General features: G+C 34.8%; 1 protein-coding gene and 2 pseudogenes across 1 annotated transcript in view; 2 read left to right on the top strand and 1 right to left on the bottom strand.

Annotated features, from left to right (window-relative positions):
- The window catches only part of LOC142538324 (fatty acid elongase 3-like), a 1,084-nt gene extending 988 nt beyond the window's left edge, over nt 1–96 (top strand). Inside the window, exon 2 of the mRNA XM_075643669.1 lies at nt 66–96. Within this exon, the coding sequence (XP_075499784.1) occupies nt 66–96 (31 nt within the window). The remainder of the gene's footprint in view (nt 1–65) is intronic.
- Nucleotides 97–1,790: 1,694 nt separating this feature from the next.
- On the top strand, nt 1,791–5,946 carry LOC142539623 (tetraspanin-10-like; annotated as a pseudogene).
- A 928-nt stretch (nt 5,947–6,874) lies between these two features.
- LOC142539622 (uncharacterized) lies at nt 6,875–16,452 on the bottom strand (annotated as a pseudogene).
- Between the last annotated feature and the right edge of the window lie 1,990 nt (nt 16,453–18,442).

Below are 18,442 nucleotides of genomic sequence, written 5' to 3'. Positions count from 1 at the left end.
AACCGACCCCACGGAAATGAGAGGGATTCCGAGACTGTTCAATGTAATGGACTGTACAATTGAAGAAGGCTTAAGGAGGATAGTCGTCGAATCTAGGACTTACATCTCATACCCTGATCCATGACTCGGGCATCATCTGATATCCATGACCCGGGTCTCCCGGGTATCAGACTGATTAGCAAATGCATTGACTAGTTAAAAACATGGTGTTCCCGGTAGTATATTAGATTTCGAGAAGCAATGATAATTGTTCTTGTTAGACGAGCCTTTAAAAACATGGCGCTCGAGTAGTTATGCCATTTTAAAATTTCGTGTAGAAAAAATTATGAACATTCATCATAAAGACGACTTGATGTATGCTTGCTTACCTTTGCATCAAAGTTGAAACTATATAATAAAAAGTTACAAAAGAGGTATTGTTATGGAATAAACTTATTTAAAACATTTATTTTAAAAATAAGTTAAATATGTTAATTTGTTGATGTTATAAGAATTTTTATATCAAAATTAGCAAAAAAGTTATAATAATGTGAGTTAATGTCAAATTTTATAATTTTTGAAAATAAATACAAAATATATTTATATTTAGGAAAAAATCATGTTATTGGAGAAAAATATTTAATATTATTTATTGTGTGTGAATAAAATGTTGATTAAAAATTCTAATTATTAATTTACTCAATAAAATATTAAAAATCCACGTTAGTCCTAAATTTATCAAAGTTATGGTTCGAAAACAGGGCTCGGTGGAAGCTGCCATCAGCGCATTACAAAAATGGTTTGGTGGCAATGGTGGGATGGGTGGTGCGTACAATTTTTTATTGGGATGTGGGATTATGGCAATGGAAACCACTCCTAGCAAAATCAAGTATATTACCTAAACATCGATTCACATTATGGATGTTTGCACACGGTAGATTCCTAACACGAGATAGGCTCGAGTTTGTGGAGGAAAAACATTGTGTGTTGTGTAATATTGATGAAAACATGGCGCATTTGTTCTTCGTGTGCCCGATTTCTGTGCGTATTTGAATGGAATTCGTCAATGGCTTGGCATGGAAAAATTATTGGTTCAAAAATGGCGGTACTCAAGGCATTTAGAGGTATGTATCGAGGGAGCTCGACGTTGGCAAAGATGAGATGCTCGGCTCTTGCAGCAACGGTTTACCATGTTTGGAATGCAAATACATAATCATGTTTGAGAAGGAGAAACTAGATATTGACGCAACAATTCAGAAGATCAAGATCCTCTTACTTCGATGTTTTCCAAATTCTATTGATGTCTTCATTGCAGTTTAATTAGTTTGTTTGATTAGGTGTGATTTGTTGGGTTGTTTTATCTCCTGGAGCAGTGTGATTGTATATTTACTCTTTTTACCTTATTAATGAAGTAATTTCATTAATATCTAAACCTGATTGGGCAAAAATTATAGGTAAATTTTTGCGCTTGGGTTTGATAGAAATATATCAGGTCAGGTATTATTTAATAATTTTCTATCCAATCGTATAACTAGGTACCCCATTAATTTTTTTTTTCAAAAATAGTTTATTTTAGTTATATTTTAGCTGATGATCCTACCTAGCACATTATGTATGTTTTAGTTTAAGCAAATTTGAATCTGAGATTAAGATATAATAAAAATAAAACAATAAAAAAACCAGAAAAATCGAATCTAAAAACCCGAAAAAACCAGACCCGTGCCAACCCCTGTTCAAACTTCAAAGTAGCTATGCCATTTCTTGGGGCGTACATGGACGCGTAACGTGGCTCAAATCCTAAACTGGTATATCACCACATTCCCTTATCTTCACCCACACCTGTCTCGTCTTGTTCTGCTCCAAAAGACTCGTTTTTTGAACGGAAACCACGTGAACATGTTTTTTATTTTCCGAAACTACCCTTCCCTGAATTACCACTCCATTTCAAGAAAGCAAAACACAAAAGAAATTCCCTTTCCCCCCTCCCTTTTGCTTGTCTCCAACCATTTTTTCTTCCTTGCAATCTGTAATATTTCATCTTTATTTGTTGCCATGAATTCTCCTTAACGTTTTTTGTTTAGTTGTTGAAGCTTTCATCGTGTATTTGTGAGTGTCGTGCTTGTTTTTATTTCTTGAAAGAAAAAGGTTGGAGAGGAAGGGGAAATGGCATCATGAGCTCAGGGATGGGAACAAGCACTTTTATAATCAAATGGATAAACTTTCTGACCATGGTAAAGAACTATGTTAAAATGTTGTTTCGCATTGCTTATTGTTCTTTATTATTGGAAGGGGGTGTCATCCTTTCTATGGAAAGACCTTTTCTTCTGGGCTTTTGAATTTTTTGTTATTTCCTGTTGTCTACGAATTAATTGCATGTAAATAGGTTTGGTTTATGTTTTTTAGTGTAAATTGTGAGATGCCAGTTGATTGAGTTATTTCTTGCTAAAGTTATCATCATTAAAATGTCAAGTATCCAAATGGTAAATAGTAGATCGGCTTTGTCATTCGTATGTAGCTATTAGCCGTGGCAGTCATAGGTTTTGGTGTGTGGATGAGCACTCATCATGACAGCTGCAAGAGATCTCTTACGCTCCCTGTTATAATCCTTGGTGCTGTAATCTTGGTCGTGTAAGCTTCCATTATCATAGTGTTTTGTGCTATTTCTCGAAGTGGATAAGGAATTTTCCTATCATCTTCATTAAGGTTATGAAAAATTTCTGTTTTTTATTTGATGTTAATACAGATCAATAATTGGATTTTTGGAGCCTTGAAGAAAAACTCAATCTTCTTGTGGATTGTATCCTTAGCATCATGAACTTTTATCATGAACCAATTATATCTCAATGTACTTTTGTTTGGTTTTTCTTTAACCATTTTACTTGCAGTATCTCATCTTGCTTTGCATCATTTTGTTGGCGATTTTGGTCTTCACAGTGTTGGCGTAAGTACTTGTAATGTGGACTTTTTTGAGCTTACACGTACTCGCTTTATCTTGGAAGGGTTTGAAATCTTCTGCAACCGCTCGTTACAATTGCATGAAATTGTGGAAGAACTTGAACTTCATGGAATTTTAAAAATATCCAAACAAACACGATAGATTTAGACATGGATTTGAAATAATTTGACGAAAGCTTTTGTGATGTAGTTGCGACAGATAAGAAATACAATATATTAATGTTGCATTTGGATTGGGAGGCGTATATGATGGATAAATTTTAAATGATTCAATTTTTTGAGAATATGAAATTCGTAATTGATTCATGAGTAAGTTAAAAATGGAAGGCGGTGAATTGACATTTATGTTGTTCAGGTGCATCCAAACGTGATATATTGCATTTGGATGGAAAAAATTTCAAACCCATGATTCAAATCCTTTGTATTTATTTGGATATAAATGAATCTGAATTTCGAACCCCGCATGGCATTTTACTTTCTTTCTACTCACTATGATAGATTCCAAATCCTGTTTAATAAGGGTCATTAGAACTCTAAATTATAAATTCTCTTTTCAAATTAAAATTTTTCAATCCAAACCAAGCTAATCATGGATTTAAAATCCCTTGATTTCAATTCTTTTCCAAACACACCCTTAAGTTTTTTGTAGATAATTGTAATTGGATGCTTCCATGTTGAATCGATACCCAGTACAGACTAAAATTTTATTGGTTTTTGTATAGAGTGGCCCTGATATGATTTTTTCCTAGAGCATGAAAGATGGCTAGCCCAAAGCAAGATCCTGAATTTGATTCGCACTGAGTTTTGGTGTTCTGTTAAACAACCACAGAAACAATATTATTTGTTTGCTTATGTTTGTAGGAATTCATGTTTATCATTTATGTGGAATAAAATCAATTTGCCGCATCCCCTACTATTTACTTCACCATGTATTTATTACATATTTCCTTCTGTGTTAACCTCATCATTTTTACGATAGATATACCTGTTTTATGACTTCTACTTTGCTGTCTATTTTTTCATAGGTTTATAGTAACAAATAATGGATCTGGTCATACTGTAGCTGGACTTAGGTAAGACAATTCACCCACGGTGCCATAATTTTGTGCTCATTCTAACACTTGCCTGCGCATTCCATGGATTGTGAACTTTGTCCATTCTGCTAATGACATAGCTCAGACATATATATGCCTTATTAAAGAAGACTGGACAAAGATTGATCCAAAATTTTAGTCATTGGGGTTTAAGCATATGTGAACTCTGTAGTTGTATTTAAATATAAAAATAAGGGCTTATCCATTCATAGAAGTTACAGGGACTTTAAACAAATGCTTGGAAAAAGAAAGTAACCGAAGAAACTCAGTGGGAGCTATTGAGCAAATACATGAAATAAACACATTTCTTTCAAAGTCCTAAGGGTCCTCGTGAAATTAGAAAGCCAAGCTAGAAATTTCACGGCCTTGCATTTAAATGTGTTTGGGTGCATTTTCGGGTGTCCTTTTGCTATTTGTCTTGATCCAATCTTGGTTTTGTCTGAGAAAGTAATCTCTTGGTCTATCAGGTATAAAGAATATCAACTTCAAGATTACAGTTCCTGGTTTCTTAAACAAGTGAGCATCCGTTCATTTCTCTCTGTCAGAAATTTAAAAAATCAGAAATAAAGATCGAGCAGATTTCACAGCATGAAAATTCAGCATCGTTTCCATTTTTTCCTACATTTTCAGCTCAACAATTCCCACAACTGGGAGCACCTGAAGAGTTGTCTTGTCAAATCCAATGACTGCAACGACCTATCAAAGAAATACAAGGTCTCTCTCTCTTGTGTAAATCTGATGCCTCTTCATCATTTCTTTACTCTTAAATGTTATCAAGTCTTTGAGCTGTTTACTGCAGACGCTCAAGCAGTTTGAATCGGCAAAGTTAAGCCCCATTGAAGCTGGATGCTGTCGTCCCCCATCTGAGTATTTGCCGCTATTCTTTTATTTATTTTAAAGCCGACATTTTGACTTTCTCTTAACATTTGTCGTTCTTAGATGTGGTTATCCTGTGGTGAACCCCTCATTCTACGACTTGAGCTTCCATCCAATCAGTTCAATCAAGGACTGTAAACTTTACAAAAACTCCAAGAATCAAGTGCTACAATTGCGACTCCTGCAAGTAAATGAAACTTACCTGGGTATTGTTCACATTTTGTTCATAAGAAATTCTAACGAGACGATGCGTATTTTTTTGCATCTTTACGAACTATCCAGGGCTGGTGTCGCGCAGTACATGAAAACTGAATGGAGAGTGGTTGCAATTTTCAATGTTATCCTGTTTGTTGTTTTGGTAAAGTTCTATCCTTCAACATTTTCGTGGCATAAGGTCGAAGCTGGTCGCGTAAAAGAGAAAATCCAAAATTTCCGATTGTGACGTTATAAAATGATAACAAGTTGCTTTAGAAGATAGAAAAGTAGTTTGTATGTGTATGTATGTGCGTGCGTGCGTGTGCCTTTTACATCCTATGATCAAATCAGCTGAGGCAGGAAAGCGTGCTCCCACCCACAGATTATGTTAAATGGGCGGATCCAAAAAATATAGTCAAGATGGGCTACTCGATCTATATTTATTATGTTGACTAATCTTTTTGGATTTGCCTGTAACATGTGGCAAATATAATGAATTTTTCTTGCTTCATATATTTTGTATTACTTCAGTCGATGGTCTACTTTGTGGGATGCTGCGCAAGACGAAATGCAGCCAAGAATCGCTCTAAAGTGTGAACAACGCTCAAGCATGGAGCATTTTATATCTAGGAGAATCAGCATTCTTTTGGTTGGCCCCTGTGTCATCATATTGTATTGGCTTGAATTCAGAAAATTTGGTACCGTAGATATCAACTAATTAGTATTTCTCGGTTGATGTTTGAAGGCATGGTTTAAGTGTTGTATAATGTATTAAAAATATGAGCTGTAGGGAGATTTTGCGTGGTATTATAATTATTTTTGGGAAAGAGTTCAGCTTTTGAGAGTTGTTCGGTTTCCATCAATATCACACACATTTTCTACAAATAAATGGAGTCCATTTCGGACAGGCCCAAGATTTCAGCTCGTGAGCTTCGAAATATACCAAAATCTTGTATGAGATGCATACAAGAAAAGAGTACGAGACCATCCAACCTTAATGGGGATGCCGTGATCTTGCAAGGAAAATTGCGGCAAACAGATTCATTTACCCAACATTCATGTTATTATCAATAAATAGGAGCAGCCTTCATCTGATATTCTGATTGAACCAACTAAAGAAGCTAATTATTACAAAAATGGGTTTCAAATAAAAACTTATCCAGAAACAAAAGGCTTGAAGTCTGAGGGGAAATATGTACTATTATTGTCTTTCAGAACCCTTCGCAGAGTCTTTATTTTAATCACAATCCGTTGGGGAATATCTGTGATTAGCCACTCTCTTAAAGTCCCCACAGAATGCAAGTTCTCTCCTCAGACACTAGCAAGTCGAGCTTTGTTTTGTGATTGTTTTAATAACCCAAATCCTAATTCCACATTATACTTAAATAGTATCCAAAGGCGTAGCTCACCCGGAAGATGCAGAATTTCAAGAATTTTACATGGATTATGCTTCACAATGGTAGATTACTTTCACTAACCCTGCACAGGGCGAAGTAATAGATAAGGCGCTAAAAGAGGAACAGTAACCTGTTTTTCAATAAGATTTTGGAGATGGTAATTACGCCAAAAGTTAACATCAGCAACAATGCTTTGTAATTTTGGTCGAGTTCTTAGCCTACTCAAGTTTTGATTCAAATTTGTACGACTCCAATAAAAAAGTTGAAATACCAGAAAAATAAATTTCAAAATAACTAAATGAAACTTGGAAAGGTAGCAAGGCCCATAACATGAACCAAAATGCATAGAAAGAATGTACCACCTCAATATGTCATCCCTCACCTTCCCTGCACCACTTTGTAGTTAAGAATAAGATCTTCAGGTTTCTTCCATATATATGTACGAACAGTGGCTAAGCTCATTTCTGGATGTAGTACCTGATGAACCACCACACTTCACTCAAATGAGAAAGATGCGACTTTCTATCTAGAACTCAAGAAGGGATGGATGATGAAGGAAAAAATGTTGAACAAAATAGAAACGCATTATGAGGCTCTGTGATGAAGCAAAGAAACAAATCAAAAGGAAAAGAGAAATAAGATCCATACTATAACTCAATGTCACTTAACCTCCTTACATGTACATGGACCATAAATATTATCAGTTTCTGTTGTTTGACAGTGTCACATGCAGTTATGAAGCTTCTCGGAAGCTAATACAGGTCCACTGGAGGCCAGTAGAAAAAAGAAACAACCGATTTTAAAGAATCGTTGTTGAACAACATTTGCAAAAACATTCCGTATACCTCATTTTATTTTAATTTATTCTAGGGATGCTTCCTCCCATTAAGAAGAAACAAACTACAATGAAAAAAAAAAAACAAGGGGTATATTTGATTGTTCGGTATTGAAATCAGAGTTCAACAGATTTCATAAACTTGCCTGATTATTGCACGTGATCTCTATAGAAGGCTTGAGTTTGGCCAAGGTTTCAACCCAGGGGCACATGATCATCCAAATTTATGCTATCTACCGGCTTATCAAGGACCATCTTTCTATGACATAGTTGACAACCTAAAAAATAAATTAGAGCAAACCATTCACTAGTGAGCTTTGCTAAATTTAAAAAGACGGTATCATTCATTAAAATAGACCACACTGCAGAATATCACATAAAGAAATAACCTTTTGAAGCACCAAACAAGATTTGTAATTTAGCTCATTTCGAGGAAGTAAAAGCTTCTCCACGTCTAATCAATACTTCACTTTGTTATAGCACTACTTCACAATATTTTGAAAGCATTTACACTTTTGGCAGTCCTGATAATCTAATGGAATAAAAATATTGAGCTTCGACAAGGCAACATTATACTCTAAGTGCAACTGAGGGATTCATGTTTGAAGATATAATCCATTGAATTTTAGTGGCTTCTTGATTATAGAAATCTCAAAACTTATATGAACGGTGATATTTCAATTGCCAGACTGTTGATATAAATGCTTATATTTTTAGTAAAATCCTTGACAGTGCAAGGTTTTAGATCATGATACAAATGAAAAAAATAGCAGTGACACTATATATCCATATCCAAATTAACAGCTACAACATTTTTAGGCCAGTTTTATAAGCAAGACATAAGCTACCCACTGAAAACTCTTACCTTATGTACTCGTAAAATGCGAGGAGCGCTGAAGCTTTCCTTGTGTAAGGATTTGTGCCGTAGAGCCTTCACATGGGTGCAAGTAGAAGCTACACCTGCAGTAAAGACAAAATGATAACTGCAAAACAGACTTTGGAAAAAAGAGGACGAGGGAGTGATGTGGTACGAATGCACACCAAATTACAAATTAAAAACCACAATGACATAGGTTCAAGAAAGATAAATAAGTCAAATCAGGCATGCATAGAAAACTTAAAGTTATAACATCTTATAATCAATAACTTGAAATACCCCAGGGATGAGACAATAGATTCAACAAAACTCCAAGCAGGGGGGCTTGACAAAAAGAAAAAAACGATTAAAATGAAAATTTAGATCATGATTTACAAAACACCGAATTTTATTGTTGTAAAGAGAAAGAGACATCTAAAGGACGTTTCCAAGAATCTGCATAATTATTTAGATCCAGAGCATAAATAATACGTAAATCACCACCAATATATCCAAAACAAAAAGGAAATAATTAAATCATTAGTTTATTTTTTTCAAAAAGCAAAAATGTCTTTCCCAAAGTTTATTGGGGTTCATAGGAATGAACTAGGACGTGCAACAATCAGGAGAATCTTATATGCAAAAGCAAGGTGTCAAAAAGTTCTCCATGCTTTTTAACCAAATTGCAGTGACACCTTGCCTGAATAATTTTTTAAAAGAACCAAATCTTTACTGGCAAGGCACTTTAAAATTGCAGCCAAACCACCATTCATATTGGACGAAAGTTGCCTTGAAGATTACTTGGTATTTTCTCTTGGAGGCAGGCGATTATCAGCACACAATCAATAACCCAATGGTAAGTCTTTCTCATCTTCCGTCCCATCCAAGCTAGTAAATTTCTTTCTCATGGGCCACCTACAAGAGCCTTCAGTGACAATGGAAGGAGGGCAAGACGCCAGAAAATTCAAATGGTGGATAAACCATAAAACCACTTTTCCGCAATTTACCATCCCCTTCAAGTCGAGATAAGGCTAATGTCCTTGCAGAAATCTCATTTACAGTGGAATTTCTCCATTTTATTGCCGTTTGTGATCCCAATCTGTGCCTTCTTTTCATTTAACAATGAACAAGAGGCCTTTAAGGGTTTCCCTTGCCAAATTAACCTATTATTCAAATAGTTCATACTACATTTGAATTGGAATAACGAAGACAGATTTTAAGAATGACAAACTACATGGTCCTCTAATACTCATCAATTTTGAATTTCAACACAAATAAAAAAAGGAATAATTTGTGGAACTGAATGATGCATGCAATGGAATTAATGGTGCATCAACTGAATCAAAAGCCCATAGTCAACCTGGTATTAACAGGCCACAACAAAGTTGATTTTGAAAATAACCATTCTAAATTTTTTTAAAAACATAAAAAAATCCATCACAGCTGGAAGATATTTAATCTGTTGTGGTTTGGCTCATTTTCAGTACAAAGTTCATAGTTTGAATTCGGTTTTTGTCTCATAAGGACTTCTGTCTTCATGGTTAGTTTCAGGATGCCTAGGAATTATCTGCCTAATTCTTCGGTTTTAAATTTTTTGCAGTTTCCTATATTCTCCATTTACAATTGCTGTCTTAATCTTTTTTCTAAACAATTCAAGTACTATCTACAGATTATAAGGTGAAGATGAAAATGTAAAAGATAGGTGCTTTACAGGGGGGAGTAATTCTGTTTAAGAAAATACCTTGTCATCCTCCGGCTCTTCCCTTTAATTTCGAGATCAGCAGAGTACATCTCAGCAGAAGAAAAGCATTGTGGGGTGTCCAAATGTATCGACAAGCTCCCAAGCTTTGTATCCACCGTGAACCATGCAGGAATACTGACCTGTACAAGAAAAATAAAGTCACGTGGCGTGGATGGAAATTTCAGATGTAAATAACACAGAAAATGATCTATACCATCTCAAATAACTCTTCTTTCTTCTTCTCAATGAAACCTAATGATAAAAAGTGAATAGTCAGAAATTGTCAGAAGAAAAAATGGCACAGAAGAGACTGGTGAGGGTTAAAGCTACAGGAGGATAAGTTAACAGAACGCTCCAAAAAGACAATCTGAAAAATGCAAGAGTATTAGTAAAAAAAGAGTACCACTAACCTCTCCATAGTTTTTTATAACAACACCTTTTGTAACTTCCCATAATTTCACTGTACCAGACGTGTCCTTGAAAAGACAGAACTCAACTAGTTTAAAAAAGTAGATCATAAAGTCACAAGTTCAAGGAAATCAAATGTCAAGTTACCTTAGTCAGGACATGTTTCTATTGTTTAAAATCTCATGTTGCACTATTGCAGAGGTTCCATGAATAGTAAAAGATGGTTCTCTATATACAGGAACCTAGACCATCAATTAAAAGTCAGTAGCTTAATTTGGAAATTATTCTACTCAATTTAAATAACCTAGAGGTGCCAAAATGCCAGTTTAAGACAAACACAAACCATCAATCTAGAACAAACTTTAGAATATTCAAAGCCAGACAGGAAAGAGGACACCACAACAACAAAAAAGAGATCAAGAACATGAAGTTTCCTCAGTCAGCTAGAGCACTTGGAGATTATCTATTGCAAGCACCAATAACTTCCAGCTTGCAGAACCAAAATTCAACAAAGTATGAATACTCCACAAATCTTAATGGAACATAAGCAAATAAGCCGACGGTAATAAAAAGTGAAAAGAATGTAACAAGAAATCAATCATTTGTAGATTCTTCATCAGGCAAAATTTCCTTACAAGCCAAAGCTCTCATTCTGTGCTTAGTCGACGAACTTCAAGCTCTATTATTTCAGTCCAGGAATCATGAGGGAAGATACACCAGCAACACTTAAATTTTGGCTAAAAACGGTCATGGTGGCACAAGTCCTAAGTAGAAAAATACTCGATAATTTGATTTTCTTATGTCAGAAAACTACAAGCAGTGGTCTCTACCATGGATACATTTTAAAGAGAAGGAAAAACTAACTCAAGGGTATAGACCCTTCCACCAACTTGCGCAGTTAAAGTTCTAAACTCTCTGCTGGAACATTAGAGGGGGTGGGGGTAGTGGTGGTGAAGAAACCAACTCACAGGTGTAGACCCTTCCACTGAAACCCTTGCCCTTGAAAATGACAAGTTCCCTGCTAAAAATGAACCTCCTCTTTGAAATACTTTCATTGGATTGCGCACTTCAGCTGGCCATTTATGTAAAGTAGAATCAGTGGTAGCAACCCATATACCATCCTCATGCAATGCCAATTGCGATATAGGATGTTCTTTTGTACAAAGTAACACACTTTCTCTTGTAGCCAAATCTGTGAAATACAACTAAAAGAGCAAACTGAAACCTGTCAGCAGAATGAGAGCAAAAGAAAAAAATGTAAAAGCGGATGAAAATCTCGGTATCACTAGAATTGAAGATATGCACTCACGGAAAGATCTCTCCCACCACTATAGACATGACTAAATGTTGGAGTGCTAGCAAGCGCCCAGACAGAGTCTGTGTGCACAGCATAGGAATGAACACACCGCTGCTGACCAAGATCCCATAACCTAGTATGAATAAAATAAAGAAGAATTATGAACATGGTCAGATTTTATCCATTAAATTGCTAGAATTCCGCTGCCATGATATGCAGAGAGAAACTAGATTCCAGAATACAATGAGTATGCAAGAAAAAAAATCAGGAACCATTTGAATCATACAGGACCATGAAACAAAAGTCCTATAAATAGAATAGCTAAAAGATCTATTATTACATGGAAATTTTAATACAAGGAAATCTTGAGGCTGCAATCAAAATCTCACCAGCTAAGAAGTTTCAATATAGACATAAAATTGGATACAGCCACGTAGCTGGCTGAAAATTTACAGGTTCTGAATAAAAATGTTTCTTTCATAACGATATACTAAAAATCTTTGCAAGAACTCCTTATTGACTCCGCAGCGAGTTCAACCCAATCTAAAAAAGACTTTCCCAGAACTACCGCCGACGGAGTTCAATCATAATGAAGCAATAAAATTAAATTTTACCATGACCAGCAGCCAAACGTCAAGAGCGGCACAACATAGGTATATGATACATTGAGACATTATTGAAGCTTTCTGAGGTGCTTATGATTTGCAAAACAAGATGCATACCTAATCATAGAATCAGAGGACCCAGATAAGCAATATCTGCATATTGCAAGATGATATCATTATTAAATACTGATTAATTTTATTTATATATAAGAACAAAAAGGCTCAAGAACCAAAGGATGGCGGTTCATCTTAGTCAGAACTTAGACGATAAAACCTGTGGAACATATAGTTTAATTTTTCTATCAGCTTTGATTTCAGTCAAGAAGAACGAGAGGCTAAAAAAATTCTGCAGACAATCATGACTGCTTAGATGTGAAATTAAAATTGCTCCCAAAATTACAGATATCTTGGAAGTCAAATTGATGAATAGTTGCATCACCTGAAAGATTAACAATAATAAACAATTTCAAGACTAATTAACCGTATAAAAATGATTATGTTCTAGCTGATATTGGCTGCAGCTAAGCATCCACGCACTTCCAAGCTAACTTCGATAAATTTTGTCTACAAACTGTTGTGATAAATATGATTTCCAATATCAAGGTCCTTGCAAGTCGTAAATGAGCTTAATGGAACCTATTCAACGAACCTGCCTGTAGAATCCAACAGTAGGGCCCTGATATTATCAGTGTGCCCCCTGAGCTTCATGGTTTTCGAACCAGTTCTTGGGTCCCAAACACGAACTACCTATAAAATTCATCATATAAAACTGAAACAGGTCCGAGATGTGATGTCATCTTATGATAAATATGGACTGGAAAGGGGAAAATAGCACTTGTTCAGTATCAGTAAAACACAATGAGTTCATCAACTAAAAAACAAGCCATGAAACCTTTTCAGTTCCACCAGAAACAAGCAGTGTTCCCCTGTCATTTGTTGCCAATGCATAAACAGACTCTTTATGGCCTTTCGCAGCAACTGGAACATATCCTTGACTTTGACTGGCATGCACATGAAATATTATTGCTTGAGCTGATGGGCCGAATTGTTGTATTTGGCAAGGAGGAACCCAAACCATTAAGACTAGTTGAACAATCATCATCGGTCGCATCAGTTGATTTAGAGGTAGGAGCAAGTGCAGCTTCAAGATCCCATATGAAAACCTCCCCACCAAGGCCACCAGACGCAACAACATTACTCTGTAATGCATGAAAGTAAAGATTGTAAACTGATAGAAGGCACCCATAGATCATGCCTCATTGTACTTAACAAATATCTGGCAGAAAATAGTACATTTTTTTCTGGCGTAGCAAGGCAAGTGACATAGTCAGAATGCTGCCGTAACGTCTTGACACATGTTCCATCAGAAAAGCCATTCCATACCTGATATTTGATGAAAATATAAAGAGTTTTGAAAAAAACAATGTACGAGCAAAGTTTAATATATGACAAGACATAAATGCAACAGAGAATCAAACCTTAACAGTGGCATCTGAGGAGCAAGAAACTAAGGTGTTACCACCTGTCAAAACTGTATCGTTGACCTGCCCAATCAACACATGAAAAAATAAGAGCACGTCGTCCATATTAGCCACAAAATTCAAAAGATGGAAAAATCCTATTCTGAAAGAATATCGATATGCCTGCTGGATTCACTATCTAAAAGACCATCAAGCCCTAGAACTACTGATTTATGTTGAGTAGAAGCACTAGCGATGACATCCATGATTAAAGCCACTATTAGTTCAGTCGGTAATTAGTACTTGGTGGACAACTCAAACCTTCAAAACCTCATACAGATATACCGTAGGCATTAGAGTAACCCAAAGATGAGAATGACTTACCCAGTCGACGTGGGACTCAAATGTAGCAGAGCATGTAGCACCACTTTCAACCAATGTCCATCTCTTTAATGTACCATCACGACTGCCAGTAAAAAGATTATCACACCCATCTGGTCCAGTTGAATTCCATACTGCCAGGCAGTTTATTCCAGCACAATGCTGCAAATAATGAAGAATTCATCTCTCCAGCCTTACAGATATTATCAAGTCCAAAAGTATTTCATATTCCCAGTAATAAAATGCCAGAGATGATGAGGACGTTTTCTTGCATAATAAAGAGATGGCAAGGACTTCTACCAGCACATCAAATGTAAACAATGTTCAACCAAAGTTTATCCTTCGGTGAATATGTATCATACGACAAGATTTATCGCCGATTCGGGTTTTATGATACATTTGATGTTGTCTAATTCACATCACAAGTACAAATTAAAGAAAAAGTGGTTAAACATAAAAATGCACAAGCCAGCCACCTATGAATTACCAAAGTGAGATAGCATGCAATTTTAAAACAAAAAGAATCACCTTTGAACCATCTACATCATTTAACACATATGACAACCTCTTTTCTTTGCGCGTACGAACTGAAGTAGATGCATTCCCTGCACTGCCAACACGGTGCATTGCGAGAATCCCTAAAGAAAATATTAACTGATGATTGCTGAATAAATTTCATGTCTCTTCATTGCATAAAAAATTATTTAAAATAATCTAACTGTTCTGAAACAATCAACTAAGTGCTAATGAATATAAGCATAATCAAAGTTCGTTCACTCAAATTTGTCCACATTTATAAGAGCAAGGAGAACAATAAATGAGTGTTAAAACCAACCAATGAAGAGATGCCATTTTATGCACCGTCAAACTTATGTAAAAGTCATTCTAGAATCCATTTGCTTACATATAATTTGAATGATTTTGTGCCAAATTTTATACTTCTAAGACCAAAATGCATTTGCACTTGGATTGTTAAACTAGAACAAGTATCAATCGCGGTTTTATTCAGATTTTAATCACTCCCCTCGCCCTTTGCACTATTTTCTAAGAATAATTGATAAAAAAAGCTACCTAGTTTCTCAAAGCAAAAAGTGAAGTAACAAGGCAATGGACCTTGCAGAAGAGATAAATACATCCAAATATGCTTAACATCTAACATCAGTCTAATACTATGGCTAATAAAGGAGCATATAATGTCATTCCATAGGCAGGAAACAAACTAAAGATTCTTCATCGCACCTAAAGATTCTAGTATACAGCATACGATTATAGATCTAAGTCCACTACGTATGACAGAAAATTGTTGAGCATTAATTATCAGCCCATGACCTGTACCCTGAAATATTTTAAAAAATGTTACGCAATAAGTCAATCCAAGAATAAAAATATAGAATTGTCAAGAGTTGAGCTAAATTGCTTTTAGTCTCAACTCAAAACAATGGGGGACCTAAACTGTCTCTATCAGCAATCCATGGAAGTAGTCACAACTCGAAAGAGAGTCTTGCGGATCTTGAAAGTCGACAGTTCATGATTGAGTCACTAAATTCTTCAACTAAAGGCAGGTCTACATTCCTTAGTGTGCATGTAGTTTTATGTATCTCTTAAAAACCCATTTGGGAGATCAAGGAATACGCTCCACTCCTCAGGTCACAAGGTCTCGTATAGATATTAATAATTTAGTCTTTGCATCGGTTTTCAGTTTCCGACTCCCTTGACAGCTCTACAGTGAATTATTTATTCAATCCACAGGAAAAGTTTGACAATCTTAAGTGAAATAGAGATGGAGAAACTAGCCATGTACATAGCCCAATTTAAAATTCACTATATCAAGTACATTAATGGCTATGATCCAAGTTTGTATTTAGCAATCTTATGATTTACACTTGTAGATTTGTCGAGAAGTTTAGGTACATAAAAAAATAGTTAAAAATTTAAACGCATAATGTTCAAGAAGTTTTCTCATATTTCACGACTTAACAGAGCAATTTCATGATATAAACAAGTCAATCATTCAACACAAATTGATGGCTAAGGGATGCAAGCTATCCCTGCAGCCATTTCTTGCTCTACATAAGTTAGCGATTAAGAAGTGACAAGAGAAACGTATAAGACAATTAACACAAAATAGGTGATACGCTCTGATCGCCGAGGGCTCCCCGGCGTGCGGAACGAAGTAGAAGTCAATAAACAAAAAAAGAAAATCACAGTAAATTTGCCTTCTTCAGAATATTCGATGGATGAATTCCGTGAAAGGTGAATCAGACGACGGCGACTCGACGGCACAGCGACGACTCTGAGGCGGGGAATCCGCGGCGTATAATGACCGACGTGGGATGGGGAATTGTGTCGGAAATAGGCGTGGTTTCCTGATTGATATTGTTTTTTTCCAATAACTACTTATATATATTGTATGTATATGATTTATAATTTATCGCATATAATTTAATCGTAGTTTTGTTCATGTTATCACATGGGTAATGTTCTGATTTACTTGACATATAATACGTCAAGTGTTAAATATATAAATTACGGTCACTTATTAAATTATAATGTATTAATAAATGATTATAATTTGTCACTCAGCACACTTGTCATTGTTGAGTGGATGAACGCACTATTCATGCGGGTAACATCTAATAACCCGTGATCACTATCTTTTTGTATGTTTATAAAACAAATAATCTTGTACGACACCAATAAAGTATTGACCGAAAAATTATCAACCGATGTTTATAATATTTTAATCTTAATAATAACTAATTAACAAAAAAAATTAAGAAATTAATTAAATTGAAAAATATATTCGCATGAATAATCACGTGAGTGAACGGATAGTGTGCAGACGAATACATGAATGAGTACTTGGCTTGAATTATTATTCCACTTAAAACACACATTTTCATTTGATTTATATAAAAATTTTGGAATGTGATTAACTGGGGGCTATATAAGAAATACTAGTATAGTCAAGGGGAAAGTGCAATTAACCATATTTCGTTTACATTCTTTGAGTTGCCTTCAATTCACGCGTCAAATCTTTTATATCCATTTGATTCAAAATTAAAATGAAAAATTTCATATCTCAAATATTTTGTATCTATTTGATTCAAAATCAAAATGAAAAATTTTAAATCATTTAGGTTGGTCAATTATATTTTTGCGCCTCAATTCACATTTATTCTTTATATTAGTTCCGACAAATTCAAATTCATCGATTCAAACACAACATTAATTCACAAAATTTGAATGTGGACATGTCAAGTGAGTTGCACATTTAACGAGACGACATAACGATCTCGGATAATTATTTAATAATAAAAATATTGAATATCAATTTTTTTGTTAGGATATATATGTTTTTTTCAAATACAAAGGAGGATAATATTAAAACGTATCGGGAGAAATTACACTACAAAATAAGAGTAGGAGAAGGTGAAACTTGTCTTATTGAAGCAATCTCTCTTCACAAATATTAGGTATTAAGAATTATGTAATTTCCGATAGTAAACTGGATTAGATACTAGATTCCAACTCTGTTTTGCTAAAAGAGCGATGTTATATTATCTAATTTCCGAAAGCCCAAATCTCCTTTAGTCATACTCCTGCTCGACTGAGTCCAGTTCTTCCCTAATTATCTCAACTTATAATTATTCCCTGAATACTAGTATAATTGTATATGTGTTGTATACGTGCTTATAACAACCACGAACTATCCTCGATCGTAGACCTCGTGTCCTTGTGGTTTTCTCATGTGTCATCACACATAGTATTATATTATCTTTCAAAATGATTTCATTCGTCTTCCTCAACACTCTAAAACATGAATTCCAAGCTTAAATAGCTAAAGTCTCGTGTCCTCATGGTCTTTCCGCTCAATTGGTACTTACACTATAGGAACCTAAGCACTTAAGTCTGAAAGTCTTGAGTTCGAGTGTTGGAGAAGTTAAAAAAACCATTTCCATGAATATGATAATGATATGAGTAATGACACATTAGAAAAATCATGAGCGTACATTGTCCAAGATTGAGGATAAAGTGCTTGTACCATAGGTTTTTGGAAATAATTATTTTATATGCACAAATTGATTTTTATAAAAAAAAATCATTAATAACAAATATGTTGAAAATATTAGAGATTATTTTGTCATAATTTGTAAAAGTTGTTCGGATAATATTTATTTTTTTTAATGAAAACAATGATCCAACTAAATTAAACATATTTGATTAACTTGTGAATTTTTAAATTTTGAAAAAAAAATGGATGGGCTGAAATAGTTATTAAGAAATTATAAATGTACCAAAATAAGTTCATATGGAATTTTTTTTATTTGAAATAAAAATATTATTTTTCTAATAAATGCCA

The sequence above is a fragment of the Primulina tabacum genome, chromosome 3 (assembly GCF_025594145.1).
Source record: "Primulina tabacum isolate GXHZ01 chromosome 3, ASM2559414v2, whole genome shotgun sequence".
Classification (NCBI taxonomy): domain Eukaryota; kingdom Viridiplantae; phylum Streptophyta; class Magnoliopsida; order Lamiales; family Gesneriaceae; genus Primulina; species Primulina tabacum.
The sequence above is the reverse complement of the archived record's forward strand: the minus strand, read 5'-3'. Positions and strand labels throughout refer to the sequence as shown.